This window comes from Polypterus senegalus, chromosome 12 (genome assembly GCF_016835505.1).
Source record: "Polypterus senegalus isolate Bchr_013 chromosome 12, ASM1683550v1, whole genome shotgun sequence".
NCBI classification, from domain to species: Eukaryota; Metazoa; Chordata; class Cladistia; order Polypteriformes; family Polypteridae; genus Polypterus; species Polypterus senegalus.
The window spans coordinates 5900319-5921591 of NC_053165.1; the positions used below are offsets into that span (position 1 = coordinate 5900319).

General features: G+C 44.7%; 1 protein-coding gene across 1 annotated transcript in view; it reads right to left on the minus strand.

Moving 5' to 3' along the window:
• Nucleotides 1–7779: 7779 nt before the first annotated feature.
• ptprga (protein tyrosine phosphatase receptor type Ga) overlaps nt 7780–21273 on the minus strand; it is a 399554-nt gene continuing 386060 nt past the window's right edge. The window contains exons 21-29 of the mRNA XM_039770749.1: nt 20450–20585; nt 18417–18563; nt 17851–17944; nt 16599–16675; nt 16155–16283; nt 12803–12949; nt 12329–12471; nt 11584–11719; nt 7780–8027 (exon numbers count right to left, since the gene is read on the minus strand). Of these exons, the coding sequence (XP_039626683.1) occupies nt 7881–8027; nt 11584–11719; nt 12329–12471; nt 12803–12949; nt 16155–16283; nt 16599–16675; nt 17851–17944; nt 18417–18563; nt 20450–20585 (1156 nt within the window). The 3' untranslated portion in view covers nt 7780–7880. The remainder of the gene's footprint in view (nt 8028–11583; nt 11720–12328; nt 12472–12802; nt 12950–16154; nt 16284–16598; nt 16676–17850; nt 17945–18416; nt 18564–20449; nt 20586–21273) is intronic.

Genomic DNA, 21273 nt, shown 5'->3' on the forward strand with positions numbered 1-21273 from the left:
GCAGCAGTTTAATTCATAGTTGAGTGTCTTGAACGGTTATTCTTGTGTTTCTACGCCCACCACAGTGGGCTGATTTCAGATGTGACCAGGACAAGGTTTAGGTGTGGGCTGAAAGAAGGCCATTTTAGAAACTCTTTCTTTTCCCCCCTCCTACTGGGTGGGCTTTGGCTTTTAATCCAACTGGACAACCAGGATGTTCTTCAGGTGATGGACAGGTATCTCCAGTGGGGGTCCTCAGAGATGGAGCAGACTCCACGGCTCCTTGAATGAGGGTACATGTCCCGTGTCCTGTCCTAGAAGACCCCCACCATAACACATGACCTTTTGGTTGAGTGGGGGTCCACTGAAGGTGGTCAGCGTCACTGCGGCCGTGCGTTTAATAAGCCCACCACCTGTCGAGTTCCGTGTTATTGCTGTTGGGTTACGCTGCTCGCTTTTCGTTTTATTAGGCCTTTGTCATTTTTGTTTTCTTTATTGATCAGTAAAGAATTTCTTGGGTGCTGCCAGGTGATACGCAGTTTTGGGACATTCCCAGTAAAAGGGGGCTGTCTGGTCAAACGCCACTTCATTTATTGTACCACCCTGACGTTACCAGACCCCGTCACTTGAGTGCCCGACCCCAGCTGTGCTGGAGCCCCTCAGCCACTGACCCGCTCAGGAGATTGTGGCTGGCGCAGACAGAGCGGGGGGCTCTCCAACAATACTGAGTGAATATTTAAAGTGGGCCAGAAGTTTGTGGACACCTGACCACCACACCCCTATTAGCTTACTGGACATCCCATTCCAAGAATGTGGAGTTGCCCGTCTCCCCGTTCCAATTCATCGCAAAGATGTCCAGTAGGGTCGGACCATTTGAGTCCCTCCATTGTCTTTATGGACCAGAGTGGGCTCAGTCATGCTAGAATACAAAGGGGTCTTCGACAAACTGGGCCTGAAAAGTCCATTAACAGGACCCTTCAGTGGCCTCACCCCAAACTTCACATTTATGTAGTGCTTTATTTACTACTCCGAGTGCCTTACTTGGGGGGCATTTCAACCACTGCTAATGTGCAGCACCCACCTGGATGATGTGACGCCCACCAGACATGAGCTGTTGGGTGGTGAGAGAGATGGCCAATTAGAGACAGGGGGGGATGAGGGGGCAGAATGACCAGGCCGTAGTGGACATCAAGATACCCCCTACTCTTTATGAAGGATGACCACAGAGAGTCAGGACCTCGGTTTCATGTCACATCTGAAAGGTGTCACAATTTGTACAGCTCAGTGCCCGGGGGTGGCTTTGGGATCAACACACAGAGCACAGGATCACTGCCTCCTGCTGGCTTCACCAACACCTCTTCCAGCAGCAGCCCAAGCGTTTCCGAGATGGTCTCCCATCCAAGTGCTGGCGCGGCCCAGAGAGGTGGAGGTCCTCATCTGAAGAGGGCTCTGTGCAGTCCAGAAGATGGGCTTTCTCCTGGCATCTGGCCCACCCAGAATGGTCCACCACGAGTGATGCCACCAAGGAGGGGCGGCCCCCTGAAAGTCATCCCATCCCTCTGGCAGACCCGTTGTGCTCGTTTGTGACATTTGAAATGAGCACCAGGGCCCCCTTCACCTCACAAACCCACCTGTGTCTCAGTTGTGTGCCTTCACAGGTGGTGTCAGTAGTGGTGGTCTCACCTCCCTCTGAAGTGTTGATGACGTATTAAGAGCAGCAGATCAAAAGACACAGCAGCCCAAGGCTTGGATTGAGTCGCTGGGTACGTCAGACTACAAGACTTGAGGGGGCTCCAAAGGTAAGAGTCACTGGAAAAAGTGAGTGACGTGACAGAGCCGATGCCCCCTTAGTGTTGTGATGTCAACCCCAGAAAGCTCAGCTAAAAATGTTCCATAAGAAAAGATGTTACGTGTAGCAGAGACGCCAAGATAACCGCAGCAGGACAGGCCTGTCGAGTGCTCACCGCCGTACTGCAGATGCAGGCTGGGCACTTGTCCTTTGTGTGACACGTTTGGAGACGTCACCAGGGCACAGCACCCCTCACAGTACCCCTCACAGTTGGGACGGGTGACATGTCTTCCTTGGCGCACTTTTCTGATTTTGTTTATCTTTTGTTTACACATGAGATGGCAGAAGGTCAGCAGCACCTGAGACCCCCGAATTGAACATTGACGGTTACTGCATTGTGGACAGGACAGGACACAGGGGGCTAACATATTTCTGACCCTTCCATTCAATCGAAATCTAACAGCTGCATCTTGAAGCTTTAAACAACCCGAGCTGATCAGGCCTGTCATCCGGTGCCGTTGGTGTCACTGTCACTAGGAGGGACAAGTCACACAGCCATAACTGTCACTCAGAGTTGCTTCTTTAAAACACTCGATTAACAGCTCCATGTCATGTCTCGGCCTGGCTGGGGGGTCCACATTCACGTGTGATGTCACTTTTGTCCATTTTTTAATTCTATTTATGTTCATCGTGTACATCATTCTTCATTTTTGGGTTTGTTTATGTAAGCTGCCTTTGTTATGTTCTCCCCAATGAGGCGGGGCCACCTGCCAATCAAATTAGGGAACACCCCCTGCCCCACCCTATAAGTCCAGAGGGAAATGTATTACAATTATTATTATTACTATTATTATTACTACTAATAGCGCTACTACTACTACTAATACCAGTGCTACATTATTACTGTTATCAGTATTACAATTATTACTACTAATACTAGTGCTGTTATTATTATTATTATTATTAGTAGTAGTAGTACTAATACTAGTGCTATATTATTATCATCAGTATTACAATTATTATTATCATCACTATCACTATTATTACTACTGCTACATTATTATTATTATCATTGTTGCAATTAGTATTATTGCTGTTATTATTACAATTATTATTATTACTATTATTACTACTACTACTATAATACTAGTGCTACATTATTATTATTATTACTATTGTCATTATTACTACTACAAGTGCTACATTACTATTGTTATTATCATTAGTACTATTATTATTACTACTACTACTACTACTAATACTAGTGCTACATTATTATTGCTGTTATTCCTATCATTATTTAGTTTGTGTGTTTTGAGTCTCCGAGTTGAAATATTCACGATTCTGTATTAATTTATGTATTTATTTAGTTTGCTGCATGGTGTTACTTCATCCACTGGATGGCAGGAGGCGCGGATTGCTGTTTCATGGCTGTTTGTCCCGAGTCACACTTGGGCTTCACCGCTTTTTCCCAGAATTCCGAGGCCGGGAGGCGCTGGGGGTTAACGCCATGGAGGGGGTCACGGTGGTGAGTAGGACCTTCTGTTAACCTCATGGAAGAACCCAGAAATGCCCAGAAAGTACATTAAAACCCAAACTTTATTTTATGTATAGCAATACAATTTACATATTAAATAACACAATAGAATGATTTTATATAGCTTTGAACAGAACCAAAAAAAGTTTTCAATTTTTTCTTTTTTTTTTTTTTTTTTCCAAGTTACAAAAGAGGAGAAACAGCACACGTACGTCTGAATGGGTCAATGAGACAAACGTATTCAGTGACTGGCTAGAACTATTTCTATTGCACACACTGACAACAGAACTGTAAAAAAATATATATAAAAAAAAAAGAGCATAAAAAGAAAATGAAAACCTTGGAATTTCACAATCACTGCCCCAAAACTGAGCACATGTGGAATTGAGTTTGGAATGCGATGCTGTTACTCACGACTTCAATGCACGGAGACTTCGTCGATTCCACAAATCCACAAAAAACAAAAAAACACAAAGGAGAAAACAAAAAATCATGAAGGAGTTGAAACTAGAGAAAAAATAGCTTTATATGAAAATATAAAATTCTATGATTATATACCATAGATACAAAGTTTCCAGAAGATGACTATTAAGCAACAAAATATGTACAGAGTTTACGTGGATGACGTATACGTATGTGAAAGATACAAAAAAAACAAAATAAAAATGAATAACTGGCGACTACACAAAGTCTGTAATTATAGGGAAAAAAAAAAAATAATAATAATATGACTCTAAAATGCCCAAAATAAAGCAAAGGAGAAAAGTAAATCATCATCAAGTCATTTCCCCCAAATGTTGGAGTTTAACTTCCATAAAATGGCCTCTCATTGTGGAGAGAACAAAAAAGGGAAAAACAAACAAAAGAAACCTTACAGATTGTATTTGACTTCACGTTCATATTCTGAAGATCACGCATAGAAAACGAAATAAAAATAGAGAAAGAGATCCGTCTGTCTGTCTGTCCGTCCATCCGTCTTTATGGTCACAATGCCAACAATCAGGGGACGTTGCGACTCTCACTTTGCCGTAATCACAGTTTTTATTGTTCACCGTTTTTAAATCTTTTTGTGTTTTTTTTTTTTGTTGTTGTTTTCGAATGAAAAAAGTGGATCAGAAAGAGAAAAGAAACCAAAGAGTCAACGGGGAAAAAAACGGCACCAACAGAGCAGAGGACTCGGCAAAATGGAGACGCGATAAAGCGACAAGTGTGTGATGTGCTGGTCAGAATGACACTCGCTGCTGATCTTCTTGCTGAAGTTAGTAATAAATATCTTTGGTAAAGTTGATCGATTCTACTTTTTTTCCCTCCAATTTTTCTTTTTCTTTGTTTCAAAAAAGAAACGCAACACAATAGTAAAAGACTAAACACCAAGGCAGTTGTGCTGTCGTGTCGCGCGGCTCAGAATTACACGACGACGCTGATCAATTATTATTTCCGTTACACACTCGAGACTCGCCAGCCGAAGTGTTCAACAAGCCCAGACGGAGTTTTGAGGCAAAGGAATAATTCAAGGCATCGATCCACTCCACTGAGCGAGGGCCTGCGGGACGCTGCTGACAAATGGGGGACGCCGAACCTGAAAGCTTTCAGCATAAAGAATGGCGCACGTGTGTGGTGCCACGCCGCGCGCTGCTTTCAAAAGTTCACACGTTAAAGACACCTTTGTGTTGGAGTGGAAAAGCTCACATTTCGTTTAGGCCACAGTTTTGGTGCTGCTTGATATCACTGAAGAAAGAAAGAAAGAAAGAAAGAAAGAAAGAAAGAAAGAAAAACACACAAAACAAAAACAACAAGACTGTACATTGCATTCTGAATCAAAGCTGAAGATCCAGGCAGTGAGAGTCGCTTGACACAAACCCGACATCTGCTCGTGGACGTGTGCTGCACGTGTGCATACGTAGTGACTTAAAAAAAAATCAAAAATAATCATCACAAAATCTGCACTTGTCTGCCTTTAGGGTGTCATGTAAGGTACGTGTGGCTGCGTAAAGAGGCACGTAGATGAGGGAGTTAGTTCTCCGTGTGACATAAAGCTGGTGGAAAGAACACGCGGTCATGGAGTTCAAGTGATCGGCGCGTGCAAAACGGCAATCCAAAGCTAAGAGCTGCTGCTGCCACTGCCGGACACGTGCGTAATTCACCTCCAGACCACGGGGTGGCACTCTAACACTTTCTCCCTCTTTGACCCCAGAACAGAGCATAGCAGGTTGGATGAACAATGGCGTCCCATCTGCCTCTTCATTGAATGCCCTGTTCACGTGCCATCTGAGTATTCGGCGTTCTGAGTTGTGACATTTGATTTCTTACTTGGCGATTCTCTCCGTGTTTCTTTCTCTCTCCATATATATATAATGCTAAGGGATGTCTGTCTGTCACACAAAAAAATGTCAACCACTGGGCGCTGATCTTGGTCTCAGTCGAGAGCTCACGCCGCGATACGGGGGCTGCCCTGGCCATGGAATTGAGATTTGGGTCCCACTCACGACAAGCAGCCGCACACCATGGCTGACAGGAAAACCCACAACTGGGTGGGCACGCGGCATCACCGACATTGAATTACAGTGGAGGACGTCGCCAACCTCGCTATTGGTACTACGGCGGTCCACGCTACTACTTTTTGTTTAAAAAGGCAGACCTTGATCTCCAGAACCCCTAAAAAAAGAGCCAGCTCAGCACTGCAGTGTGTTTGGGTGAAAAGGGAGAGTTTTGAAAACGCAGACTCTAATCGCGCTCTGATTGGCTCGTGTTTCTCGTGTGGCCCGCTCATTACGTTGCCTCGGCCGCTTTGCTCGTCTCATACTCGTCAATTGGTTTGTGTTCGCCGTTGCTGTTCTGTGTGTTAACCCAAGGTGCAAATGAACATCCAGCGCGGAGGACGTTTGCTCTTTCTGTTTCCACCGAGTGTGTGTGTGTGTGAATGGCCGCGTCGTATGCGTTTTTGGTTGTTTTAGTGTGGACGGAGAGATTTCTGTGAATGATATGAAAATGCCAGGGTGGACGGAGAGTGGCTTCCTTTACAAACGCCGTGTTTAGGCGAGGATGTGATGGTAGCGCAGACGAGATGCTGCATTCTACAAACCTGAACCCGCTTCAGTGGTTTTCTTGCTTTCAACCAGGACTATTAGTGGATGGGTCTTCTCCTGGGACCCCAAGCCCTTTTCTTCGTACTTCTCTTTATTTCACAGCTTATAACACGACACACTCCGCCATACTGATTCTCTCTCTTACACGAGGGGGGACCCTAAAATTCCTGGAATCGGTCAGTAGCAGCAGGCTTAGGGTGCACATCTCGAATCGGCTGCTGGTGACTTTGCTGATTTTTATTTCTTGTTATTTTTGTTCTCCTCCAAGCCACCACAGCAGACACTGATGATCAACACTGATGGACTTTGTACCCTGCGGACAGACCGCCAATCAGCCACGTTATGCTGAACTGCTGGGAACGCATCAGGAAAAGACAGCCGGAGACCCAAAACTGGGCACCGTCACACGCCGCATCGCCAGTCACAGAGTTTGTGAGCAAGAATACGCTGGCACACCCCAGAATGTGCCAGATCTCACTCTGTCTCGGGGAAAATAGAATTAAAACTGAAAGGAGGAAGATTCATTACCGTGAAAGAAAAAAACAAAACGCGCAGGAAGTTTTAGACCTGAGAACAAGAGGGGGGCACAGCGCTGGCACTCCATTTTATAATTCTGTGAATTTGTGGGTCCCCCCTTGCATACGGCCTTTCACTCACAAACACATTCTGTGTGTGTGTAAACGTATCTGGTCAGTACACACACACACACACACACACACACACACACACACGTATAGAACTTGATGAACACTTTCATTTCCTGCTTTTTTACGTTTAATTATTAAAAGACCAAAAGGATACCCAAGGGGGAGGTGAAAAACAAAAAAACCACCAAAGCCCCCCACCTCCTCCCCAAAGCCCCCCACGCCGGAGCTTCAAGACAACAGCACACCAGTGACGGCTTCATTTGCCCCCTCAGTTCACAGCATGGGGTTTTCTTTTTTTTTCCTTCAGATTTACGCTTCCACTAAAAACAAAAAGCAAAACATTACCTTGTAGAGCCTCGAACGCGCCACGGCCTTCACTCTATTGCTAAGGTGGAGTCAAAAGGACCTCGGGGATCGAGGACACACCAGCTTCCTGCATGGCATGACATTGCATTGCTTGATCCGCTATTAAAACATCAAAAAGCGGGGCGCTTGTGCCCAGCCCTGCCCGGGCAAACTGAAGGACGCACAAGTCGGATGGGTGCCATGGAATGTTACATTAGGACTTGATTCTTATAGGCAGTAACACTGAATATATAGTGCAAACTAGAAAGAATTACGTTTCATTGTGTGAAATTAAAACATAGGTGCAAATGCTCAGTAGGATAACATTAAGACATAAAATGGCAAAAATAAATATCAAAAAGTTTTCAGTGTAAAAAAATTAATCAGGTTATATATATTTTTTTTAATTTTTTTTTTTTTTACTAGAGTCTGGCAAAAAAAGGCCTCAAAAAAGTCTGCCTAGTCCTTTAGGTTTAATAAAGTAAGTGCCTCCAACTTCAAACTAGAGACTCCATGCTTTCTGCGGGGTCCGATTCGTCTGTCACAACAACAGCGCCATTTTTGTCCATTAGCACAGGGCCGTTTCCGTTCTCCTTGGTGCTGACCAAGCTGAGCATTGCTTTATATAGATATTGGTATTGTTCCTGCAAAAGAGAAAGACAGACCCACATTTACAAAGAGCGCTCTGTAATTCAGCCTCAAGTGTATTGTCATGCATGGACGGTACGGGCAGGTCGCTACATCAGTTGTTTTAAAAATCAAATCCACATTTCAGTCCGTGACTTTGTCACTTTGGGGTGGTCTGAGGTGGCTTCACTGGGACACGTTTCTCATGACATTACGTATTTAGTGGAAGAGCTGCACGTTAACAAGTCACTTTACCTTCAGGTCAATACGCCGCACCGCACATCTGCTGAGGTTTATAATAAGTGTCCTGCTACTTCAGAGGGGTACATGAGCAGTACCACCTTCTTCGTTATTTCGGATTGCCACTTTTTTTCTCCAGTAGTTTTTAAGACTCCAGCTGTAAACCACGGACCCCAACAAGGCTGAGCAGCACAACTTTTAATTGACAGAAGAGTGAATGGACTGCAGAGTTACGCATGACACTGGTGGATGGACAGACCTGGAAGTGGAGCTGGGACTTTGCTTTTGTCTTTTTCATTTTTTTTTTTTTACTATATTAGGAGAGTCTTTGTTTTTTGTTTCGAATGTTCAAATTGGTGGGCAGCACAGTGGCGCAGTGGGTAGCGCTGCTGCCTTGAAGTAAGGAGACCTGTAGGTTCACTTCCCGGGTCCTCCCTGCGTGGAGTTTTCATGTTCTCCCCGTGTCTACGTCGGTTTCCTCCCACAGTCCAAAGACATGTAGGTTAGGTGGACTGGCAGACCCAAATTGTCCCTAGTGGGTGTGTGTGCCCTGTGGTGGGCTGGCGCCCTGTCCATGGTTTGTTTCCTGCCGTGCCCCTTGTATTGGCTGGGATTGGCTCTGGCAGACCCCCATGACCTTGTAGTTAGGATACGGCGGGTTGGATAATGGATGGCTGGATATTTAAATTGTTCACACCATCCATGTTTTGTTACGCAGGGCGGCCTGGTGACTCTGAAAGCAGAAGTAACTGCCTGCAAGCTACTAAGGGTTAAAAGCTGACAAAGCTGTTTTGCACTAGCACTAACGGCAGGCGTCTGTCATGAGACAGGGTGCAGTCAGCCGACCCGGGACAACTCGCTCTTCAGAAAGATGACCTTTCCTTCTTTAGGGCCCCTCTGACACGTTCACAAAACAGATTGTGACGGTTGGCCGATTTGCGAAATATAAAATTAATGCTTAGGTAAACGATATACCTTTTTATAAGTAAGGGGAACGGGAGGGAGAAAATCTGAAAAGCGGACTGAAAAGCGGGACTTCACTCTTCTGCCTTCCAATGCATGAGTCCCGTGTACTCTGAATAAAGACGGATTGATTGAACTAGTGTTACTTCAACGTGACCCAGTTGGTACCCCTAACTCCACAGCATTATACTGGCCAGGTGGCTCTTAATAAGGCGCAACAGTGGAATTCTGGGAAACAGCGCAGCTGTAAGGCGGCTTGGCGCTGGACGCTCTGGAAAGGATGATGTCATAGAGTGCTAAGGGTCTGTGGGTGCACCCCGTCCCTCTGAGCAATCGGATTAGTAAGTTTAGCTCAAAAGAAGAAGTGCAAGTGTGAGACACACGAGGAGGAGGAGAGTAAAGAGGCGGCACGCTGAGAGTCGTCTTCAGAGACTGAAGCCGAGTAAAGTAACTCAACATGACAGAGCCGGGCAAGCAGCTGAATGCGAGATTCACACACACAAGGATACGAGGAAAGGCTACAAGTTGGGTTAGAGATATCAGATATTTTAAAATGAGGTCTGTGACAAGTATCATGGTTAGTATAAATCTTGAAATGGCACCATGTGTGGCTCTCTAGTAGGGTTGTGCACTATATTGGTACCGGAAAAGTACCGGAAAACTCAAACTTTAAAATGGTGCGGTGCCAGCATTTCAGAGTTTTCAGCTTTCCTTTCAATCCCTCCAAACGCCACCCCCATTTCCTTGACACTCGGAATGCGTCTGTTCTGTAGACTTAACGAAATGAAACAAAACCACAGGTTTCAACTCAATCAAGACTTCACAGGGACTTCTTATTGCATATCAATGAGATCGGGACATCGCAGCGGATGGCAGTGGAAAGCAGTGCGTAGCGTGGCACAATGGCGCAGTGGACTAGGGAGGCTGGAGTAAGGCAGCTGGGTTTTGGAGTTAACTGTTAATTTGCTTCTGAACCATTTTGGTACTGTGGTCTGAAAGCCGGTGTCGATGCCAAAGTCCAAATGTTAGTTCCGATCGATCCAACAGTACAGTAATGGACAGCCAGGCCGTTGGAGTGTAAGCTATAATCTCTGCAGATCTCTCTGCACCACTGACTAATGTAATGTGACTGAGAGTAAATCACGTGATCTGTTAGCTTTTTATTTGAAGGCTTATGGGAAACAACTGTGCCGTTCACATGACGTGCAAAAGAAACAGGTGTTGTTTGACAGTAATGACCCACCCAACCTACGGCTGGGCCAAAAGTAAGTGGACACCCCTGTAGCACGGCCATTGTCAACAGCTACTTACAATCCGTACATAGCCATGCAATGTCCATTAACAAACACCCTTAGCGACATGAAATGTAGCACTGGCATAGCATGCCACCTTTACCACAAAATTTGTGCTCCACTTGATCTGCCTCAGTCACCTTATTGTGAAGTGGAAGTGTCAAGGAGCAAAAGCTCAGCCGTAAAGTGGTAGACCCTGCACACTCATTCACAGAGTGTGTAGAAATGGCCAGTCCTCTGTGGCATCATCTACAAGAGTGTCCCAACTGAAATGGATCTCCATGGCCGAGCAGCTGCACACAAGCCAATATAAATATAAATATAGATATAAATCGGATTCTGGAGCACCGGAAAGATGGACCGCTGAGTCACGCCTCACTGCATGGTCCCCACTGGAGGAGCGATAATGGCAGGGGTTTGGGCTCAGCCTCTTGGTGCCAGTGAAGGGTCGAGTGGCCTGCACCAAGTCTGACCTCATCTCTACAGAACACTTTGGTGATGGGTACCTGACCTTTGTGGATGACTGGGTACAAATGCCCACAGACACACTCTGGGGTCTTGTGGAAAGAAGTGTGGGGGCTGCTATAAGGGGGAGAGGGAAGGGGGCAACACCATATTAATGTCCATGTTATTGGAATGGGATGTCCAACAAACTCATATGTGTGATGGTCAGGTTTCCCCATGCGTTTGGCCGTATAGTGTGTGTTAGGCTCCATGTGCTGGATAAATGGGTTATGAAAATGGATGGATGTACATATACAGTGGTTGATGTATTTCTTTATCCACATTTTAAAATTATGTGTAGCATTAAAGTGGAGCTGTCTGGGCAGCAGTGGATGCGGTTTGATAAAAGTCAGATCACAAAAATCAGTTTTATATTATCCAGCCTCACAGGAAGCACAGTTGAGGGACGTACCGTACAACGGCCCGATCTAAATCTCCCTACACCACCATGATGTTCACAAAGCTGACCTGTCCCAGTGTGTCACCTCATGTTTCCATGCAGGAGTTTCTGGCGGTTGTGTGTGCGAGTGTGTGAGTGTGTGAGTGATGTGCCCACAGGACATGCAGTACTTACAATATCTGTAAACACCCCTGGTCTCATGAGGTTGATCATTTTTGCCACCTGATAAACATCCACAGCATTTTCGCTCTCGAGCTGTTGAGATAAGGTAGTAAGGGCACAGAACATTCCTGCCGAAACTGCACCAAACCTGTGGGAGAAACAGACATGCTTTAGAGCAGCATGTGGTTTACATGTACCCACATATATCACAAAACTTAAGCAAATAATCATCCACCTTAACAAAAGGATAAGTGTCTGTGTGTCCGTCCATTCCAAACGAATGGGCATCACAAACATTTGTAGTAATAAAATGCACTGCAGTTGTCATTCCAACAGATGGAACCAACATTAACACTGCTTTTACGAGTCCCATACCAAATGGCGTATAACAGAAACATATGCACTGCAGTTGTCATTCCCACAGATGGTGCTCCACCCACATTTTATTATATATTTTGTTCTGATTCTTGTGCCCACCTTCTCACGACTCTGAATTTGGTAAAATGGCTTTGAGAAGATGCAGCAGGTTTGTTTTAAATCCCACGGTGACCCTCAATGAGTCCCGTGGCCTGACTGTACTCCTGTCGTTGGTCCCATTTGCATTAACACGTCGAGCACAGTGAATTCCTAAATATCAAAGCATGCTTTTTCAGATGGATTTATCAGTTGATGGGCTTAAAAAAATGTTTTACTACGACCAAAAATAAACTCTCGTTCACAGCAAACAGATAAAAGTCATAAAAGAAAGACCACATACTCGTCATGGACGATCGTTGGACCGTCACGCGTCAAAGCCTCTTCCTTGATGACATTGATAAGTTCAAAAGTGCTGCTGATTGGAGCATCTGGATTTGGCCATTTTGGGCACTGGAAGTGACGAACTTCTAGCACGTAGTCATCCTGAACAAAGGGGCAAAGAAAGAGAGAATGGAAAATAGTGGACGCAGTTTCTACAGAACCATTCTTACTAGTCCGTTCATCTTTCTGTTTTCGAGTAGTCGGTAGTAAGAAGAAACTTTTTTATTTTTTTAACTGAAGAATTAACAACTTGATGAAACACAAAGTGTCTGTGGACAAGACAAATTAGTGAAAACTAAACACTGGCGCATAACTGATAAAAAAGTGGCAACCCACACCATTTAAAAAGAAAACCAGCTTCTGGGAGGGAGTCTGTGAAGAACGACATGCAGCAGGTAACGCAGGAGGCGCCGACACGGTAAGCAGATGGTACCTGTGTTGCTTCCAGGATGAAATCATGGATGATAATTTGCTCTTCATTGGAGAGGCACAGTCTGTCTTTGCTGATAAGGGTTACAGTAAACGCCTCACAGTTCATCGATTCTTCCCGGCTTGGCCAATACACGTACTCATCTTCAGCCTGCAAATAGAGAAATGGGGCAGAACAGGAAAAGTTGGACAGGAACAGAAAGAACAAGCTGGCTATGTTATTAGATGAAACCAATGGACGTGGACTGGCAGATAATTGAGAATCTGGGGGACTTGGGCAGACTTGTGGCAGATGTCAGTAAATGTAAAGAATCACACATAGGAAGTAAAAATGTGCGGTTTGAAAATCAATGGTCCACCTTATGAGAAGAACTTAGGAGTCGTAGTGGAGTCTGAGCTATCGACTTCCTGACCGTGTTTAGAAGCCATTAAGAAGACTAACAGACTGTCAGGTTATATAGCGCCTTGACGTGTGGAGTACAAGTCACAGGAGGTTCTGCTCAGGCTTTATAACACACTGGTGAGGCCTCATCTGGAGTCCTGGGTGCGGTTTGGGTCTCCAGGCTACAAAAAGGACACAACAGCACTGGAGACGATCCAGAGAAGAGCGACCAGGCCAAGTGAATGGCATTTAAAGGGTCAGCGTCTTCCTGCCTTTGTTTGTTGCTGTAATGGTTATCTGCCTGCTGTCATCGTAACTAACTAACTAAGGTGTAGCCCCTCTTAACTGTGGACAGACGCTGGATTTCAGCCACCGAGGCTCACAGTCTGAATGCTCCTATCTGGCGAGTGTTCTTTAATACTGTAATGAGGCTCTGAATTAAATGTAACTCACGTTAAGCTAAGCAGCCTCTGAGCTTTTATTCCGAAACACAAGTAATGAATGGCACTGAGCCTCTGAGGTTGTGTATGAAATGCTGTTTATGCAAACACGCGCCCTGGTAGCTTCTGAGCACGTGACGTGTTATTACAGAGCACACGCTGGCTACACGGCCTTCATCGCCAAGGCTACACGTAACACGTGGCTATCAGCCGCTGCGGCCGCATTGCTGTCTGGGGTATATAAAGCAAACGATAGTAAGTCGAGCGAACTCGATTAACTGACTCACTAACTTATAACTGATTTATATCATAATAGTAAAATCGGTCTTACAGATGAAAAACAATAAACTGGAGTTAGAGTAATGACGCACGTTAATATTTCATCATTGGTTAGGAGACACAAAGATGTAGAGAAACTGGCTCGGCCTAAACTGATGAGCAGGTAAAAAATCCTACATCTACCAATTACAAGTTTCATCTTTAAAACTCTGATTTGTTGTGTTGTGTAGAAGAAGCCGTTTCTAAGACAGGGTCCCCAACTCCAGTCCTCGAGGACCACCGTGGCTGCAGGTTTTCATTCGAACCCTTTTTCTCTTAATGAGTGCTCCGTTTGTGCTGCTAATTAACTTCTCGTGAGTTCACTTAAATTGAATTGCTTTTTAAAGATTTCTTCATCGTTCCTCTGAATTTCTTCATTTCTTGCCTTAAATGGCACCCAAACAGAAATGAAATGTGAAACGAGTGAGCCAACAGAGGAGCAGCCAAGTCAGGGCCTCAAACTCCAAGCAATTTCACTCCAGCCAGTCGCTCAATCAGGCTCAATCTTGTCGTTAATGAAACTCGTTCTTTAATTCTGTGGCTTGTTGCTGCTCTCGTGGTGCATTGGCAGACATTTCTGAAATTGTCGATTTTCTCTTTGCTAAGAGCTCTGTGGACCTGTGCAGATCAACATTCCTCAGACCTTCACCGTTCTTTATTTTCAGATATTGTATGATGGACACCAGTTGTGTTGGCTGCTAATTAAGGAGTCTGAGTCTTCAAGAGCAAGTCAATTAAAATTAGTTTAAAAGAAGTTAATTAGCCGGAAAACCAGGAGACTCATTAAGAAAGGGGTTAGAATGAAAACCTACAGCCACGGAGGTCCTCCAGGACCAGAGCTGGTGACCCCTGTTCTAAGATATCCACCCTGAACACACAGACTCGTGTTCAAAGAGAACCTCCAAACTCACAGGCTCAGCGTTCTCCAACCAGAAGAGCTGGGCGCTTTTAGACAGGATCAATGAGAACAAGTGGCCCTTGCGCTACTTCAAGCCTGACCTGGCCTCAGGAGCCTTTAGAAGGCCTTGCACCCTTTCTCGCTGTGGTCCAAGACAGTCATGAGGTGCGCAGACACCGCCTTCTACAAACCAGGACCATCTGGCACCTCGTAGACTTGGCTACCACCATGTGAGAAAAGGAAAATGGAGAACGGTGAAGGGGGTTTGGGTGTTAATGACGTTACGACGGGACGTACCAGTGCACCGTAGACAGGACTTGAATGTCGCGGTGGTGGCTCTCTGTGTGTCTGTGGACGTTTTACTTAAGCTTTGCGAGCCAACATTTCCTGTGCATGAAGAGCGGCTCCACTGCTTATTCCATCAGCCACTCATAGCATTCAGCAAGCAGAAAGAAAAGGGGAAAAAAAAGCCGATTTCTTTTAACCTCCCCTAAGGATGATGAGACAGTGGTGACAGGCTGATTAGCATACGGTAACTGGGGGCGAAGCTGCGAGATTTGGAAACACCATTAACGGCCAGCATGTCAGCTGTGGCTCAGCAGAATTCTGACAAGAAATGTTGCCCTGCTGAGTTTTATTAACAAGCAGCATGAGGCGGAGGCCCACACACCGTAAACAAGGGTGCCAAAAGGGCGATCGACGCTCACTTGGGTCTTGTTTGTACCGGGCAGGTAAGGTTATATAAATAACGAGGCTTCATGATCTGAGATGTCTAGAGGTCCTCGTGTGGTCCTGCAGTGCCGAAGTCACATTGACTGAACTACTGAGCGTTTGCTAACGTGCATTTGTCCTATCAGAGTTCGTCTTCCACTCCCCGCAGTTTGTCCACACAAACTTGTACACGTCTCCGTCTTGTTCTTTTTTCTGTGGAAATGCCAACCCACCACACCTGCCAACACTGCCACTCTCATCTTAATGCTTTATCAAAAAGCCGGCTCTTCATGACCACATGATGAAATCCAAACTGTCACCCAAACCGAACCAGAATGTCAGAGGTGTCAACTCCAGTGAGGAGGACAGGATGGCAATCACACAGAGTACAGGCTTCAGGGTGACGAGCCGAGCGCAGGATGGCATATGGCAGGTACTGCTTTAATGTCAGGATTTGTTAGCATTTAGTGTCATTATGGGCTGGGATTTCACCTTAGCACATCGAGTGCAATCGAACATGAAGAAGAAGAAGAAAAAAAAATGGCTCAAGAAGGAAGTTCTCTGTGTTGTCTTTAGTACATTTATTTCATAGTAAGATTACACTTACCAGGCCTTGGTTATCTGGCAGCATCACAATGATTTGTGCGTTGTGGTCCCAGATCATCCTCCAGAGGTCTTTAGTGGTGTGAGGCAAAGGGTGCTGTGTAATGATGAACTCATTGCTCCGGCAGTAACCCTGCAGTCACCAAAAGAAAGCTGGTCATTTGACGAAAGGCTGCGATACCAAGACATGGATATCGCGATCTTCCAAAGGACACTTCAGGTGGGATGATAGGGAAGGATTACCAAACTAAAATGCAATTTCTATTTTGGACTCATTCCATTTTGTGTGTTGGAATTGCTAAGAATTTGCCTGTGGCACCATATTTGCATTGAACTGGAGAGATACTGCAATGGGCATTTCTAGCTTTCCATTCATTTCATATCACTTCTATAACTTTATTTCAAAATTCCTAAATCTCTTCTTTTTACTGCCAAGTTACACACTCACCATAATATAGGAGGCATTAATGTAGTCTGTTCCCTTCATCCCTGGTAAAGGTGCCAGTCCAACTCTGGCGCGCTCAGCTGGGTGAGAGAAAACAAAAGGCAGGCAGAATTTACTACAGAGCACTGGTCTGTGTTTAACATGAATTACTTCTGGTACGGCGCTATAAAAAGATGACAATAAAAGCGTCAGAAGAAGACAAAAGCCTCAAATCTCACACAGAGACGTCTGAATGATCAAACAGTGCAGGAGCTCCCTCTGCTGCTCGGCTCAGGGAATGAAATGGCTGCCAACCAAGTCAAGATGCTCTGCGCTGCTCGTGTTTCTGAAGCCGTGCCCTCTACAACCCTGGGGCTCCACACAGTTATAACACCGTGTATCAGTTAGCTACTGGAAACTAGCGAAGAGCCAGAACGTCACGAGCGTCCCTGTCGACCGATGCATGCAGTGCTGCCTTCTTCTAATTTCGTCATCTGCGAGTGCACATTAAATACACTGAACGTGTTGATATTACTGTGGATATTAGTTGTATAGGAATAAACAACTTAAGTTAGACTTTTTTTTTTTATTATTACTCGTGAAGGTTTTCTCTTTTTTGTGATGTCATATTTTAAAAGGGCTTTGTAATGAGAATAGAAATAATTAGATTTTTATCAAACAAAAAACGGTGACTCTTTGTACATCGTCACAGGCACAGACTGGAGCATGAAGTTATGTTACCTCTTCAGAAATCAATGTACGACTGTTATAATAAAATAGAAAGAAATTAAACTTTGGATACAAAGTATTGATGACAGCTTTTCAAGCCTTACCTGACCAAATAAATGAGGCAGAAAACAGAAATGAAGATTAGCAATCTAAGCGAGTCAGTTGCAGTGCAGCAGCGGCGGTTCAAGGCCAGACCACACAGTCTGGGACCTCAAGGAGACGACCCTAAGGTCCAAGTTACTGTCGCGGTCAACAGCCCATCGAGATCAGCCCAGGCCGCCAGTCTTGGTTTACCAGACCACTGCACTGAGATCTGCATAATTCGTGTTAAATTCAATTCACACTTGTCATCATCTGACCTTCCAATTACATCAGCCTACAGCCTATGCTCAGTTACAAAAAGAAATTTGCTTTACACCTCTGAAATGCATTCCTTTGTGCTGATGGTTTCCTAATGTCATTTTGGATGGCGTGCCAACAGCAAACCCTCTGTGAAGTGAAGACTGAATGGCAAACTAATTCTGCCCATTTGAATCAAGAACCTTACATGGCACCACAGAAGAGTTTCGGTTTTTCTCCTTGTTGCATTCCTTCTGAGCGCTGAAACATTCCACATAGCGAGCGTTACACTGCGTCACCAGCTAGAAAACAGGAGAAGATGAAAGTGAAGGTACATGGGAGCTGAGCTGGCACTCCACTGCCCCTTGACCCCTTACTTTATTTGTTGCAGGGATTCGCCAGCACATTGTCCCTCACACAAGCTCTTTTGGAAGTCTACACTCGTCCTGTTTTGATTATTTTCTTTCCACAGGTTTTACCTTCAATGTATGTCAGTATACAGGTAGTGGCCATGAAGGAGGAAACCCAACATAAAGTCATTTAAGGGGATGCCAGAAGAACAGACCACCAAACCAGCTTACAGTGGACTCAGGAAGTCTTCACTTTCTGCACACTTTATTGTGTTGCAGATTTCATTTTAAACAGATACTTTTGTCATTTTTGGCTAGTAGTCTACACTCTGTTACCCATAATGCTTTACAAATGAATTAAAATTCAAACACTGAAATCTCGCATCAGAAGTATCGAAATGAGCACAAAGTTCTTCCTACTGACCTTAAATTGCTTTTCTAGTCTCGTCTTGCCACCCACCGCTGGGGTGAGGATGCTGTTGACGTAGCTGTGCAATTGACTGGCCTGGACTTCTGTTTCTTTTCCAAGGATTGCTTCCAGCAAGGCATCATGGATGAAGATATACTGTTCCTGAATTTGAGTAACAGAACGTCAGACGTCTGCATGCTAAGCTGTCAACCTTGTCTAGTAAAACATCAACACGGTTAAGATGTGCTCACCACAAGTCTTTCTAAATGCCCTTCTAGTGAGAGCACCAAGACAGCAGAGCGGCCATCACACTTATACTTTACTGGACAGTAGTGATCAGCGAACCCCGTTCAGCAAAAACGTGGAAATGTTTGGGAATTTTGGCAAATTCTGTGAAACGCACTGAAGTCATTGTGGAAGGGGAAACTGAATTTGTTTTGATTTGATTATAATGGAGCATTGGCCCTTTAAGTGTCCCCGAGAACTAGGGACGCATCTGTCAACTATGCTGGACCGATAATCATGGTGTCCAAAGATGTGACATGAGCTGTCAGGCAATAGTGCTAACCACTGCGCCACCGTGCCTCCCTGAGATACATTTATAACAACAACATTTGTTTATATAGCACCTTCCAATAGACAGCATAACTCCAGGTTCTTCACAGATGGTGTTAAGCATGTAGTAAGTATACTCCGAATTCGTTATCTCTCTCTCTGCGTCTCCTAAGCTCCTATCACTTTGACTAACCGTAACACCCACTAAGACTGTGGTGCAAGGGATCAGCGTTATATACTAGGGGGGCTTTCCCTGTCACCACCTGACCTGTGCTAATGCGCTTAATCCCTCAGTGAAGACACAACGACGCATAATGAATCACAACAGATTGCCTTCACAATCTCATCACGGTCGGCCAATACTGCTTTTTTATGCACGCAGAGGGATGCAAAACCAGCTCGAGTATACATCTCTATGCTGTATGTTACTTGTGCATGAATGGGGCATAACGGGCAGTGCCATAAAGTGTGAGGAGAAATATGCTTGCAGTCGGCAAGTGTGAGAAGTTCCACACAGATCACGTAGTGACATCTCCAACCAGCATGAATGCCAGAGCTCTGTGATGTCATGCTGGCCTTGCAAAGCATTATGGGGAGCTGGGAACAGAATGTTTGCCTAAGCTGGACACACAACAAAGTTTCAGGGAACAATGTGACAAATAAGGTCACCAGCGGACCGATCAAATTCATGCCAAACTTCGCCGATGAACACTACTGGGCAGGTCACTCTTCAGCTGTCATTTTTTAGTGCCCATTCACTCATCCGACAAGAGGGATGTCACATCGACTGTTACTACTCGACTAAACTTCAGGTCTGTGCACATCTGACAGCAAAAACATACATTTGATTGTAAAAGGACGGTCGCTGCTTTACCTCGCGCTAATTTAGACTTTACCGTACCGTATATTAATCCAGAGAAGTGATGCAGGTCTGTTTTTGTAATTCATTTCCAAGGTTAGCCTTTTTCTAATTTTAAATGGTTCACTTGTGTTGTCATTGGTAGAAGGGACAGGCTGCTTGAGCAGAACTCTTCATAATTCTGTTGGCTTAAACGTGCTTTTTGATCTACAACTCTACTAAGGACACTTTACCTCAAAAGCACACACTTGAAACTTGTCAATGCCCACGTCGTGTAGTTTGGTGAAGCTCATAAAAAATAAAACATCAATATAAACTTACAACACAAGGACACAGTAACCAGCATCCCCCTATTATCCCCCCAAGACCCCAATTTACAAACGAATGCAAGCAACTCTTGAGGTCAAGATGCTTTGTGAATAAGAACATTTATGAAGTCAATGAATCCGCCAAGTGTGGAAAAACAGTGGAAAGTGTAACCTGTCCATGAAATATAAAACCTGATGGAACTGCTGATCCCCATCATCATCATCATCATCATCACTGGTTTAACAGGTAGAATTCAGCATTATGTATTGTAATAAACACACAAGCAAAATTTAAAAGAGCAGATGGGGGTCTGCCCGGATCTCACCTCTGTTTGGACGAGGTAGTTCCGCTGCGTCCTGATGTGTTTGAGGAACCCCAGGACGTTGACTGTGCTTTTGTCTTTTATCTGTTGTAACATACTGTCGATGACGATATACGTTCCTGTCCTCCCAACTCCGGCACTGGTGAGTTTAATAAAGAAAAATAAAGAGAACGTCAAGCATCTACAAAGCTATGAACTGTCACACGAACCTCCTCAAAGTCAGCAGTGAAGCACGTGTCTCCATCCATACGTCTCAGCTTCTCCAGACCCAAGTTTGTAATCCTTCATATCAGGTTTATGAACCCCCCCCACAACACAGACATGGCTCTTGAAATTCTCAGAGCTGAGCTCAGATATCATCACGACTGGCTCTTTTTTCTTGAAGTTGACCACACTGTTTACTTACCTCTTCAGACTTTTACTTACACGTACAAAAGGTCTTCGGACCCCTTCACTTTTTCCACATTTAGTTATACTGAAGCCTTATGCTAAAAATGTTTAAAACTCATTTTTTTCTCTCATTAAACAAAACTCAGTACCCAAGAGTGACAACGCGAAAGCTGGATTTTAGACATTTTTGCAAATTTATTAAAAATAAACAACTGAGATATCCAAGTGGCACAAGCGTTCGGACCCTTTGCTACGACACGTGAAATTTAAGGTCCATCCCATTCTATTGATTATCATGGAGGTGTTTTAGAGACCACCTGTGGTCAATTCAAATGATTGGACTGATTAGAAAAAGGCACACACCTGTGTACTGGAGTTGAGCAAAAATCAAGAAACAAGGTCAAAGAAACTACCTGTAGAACGGAGAGACAGGACTG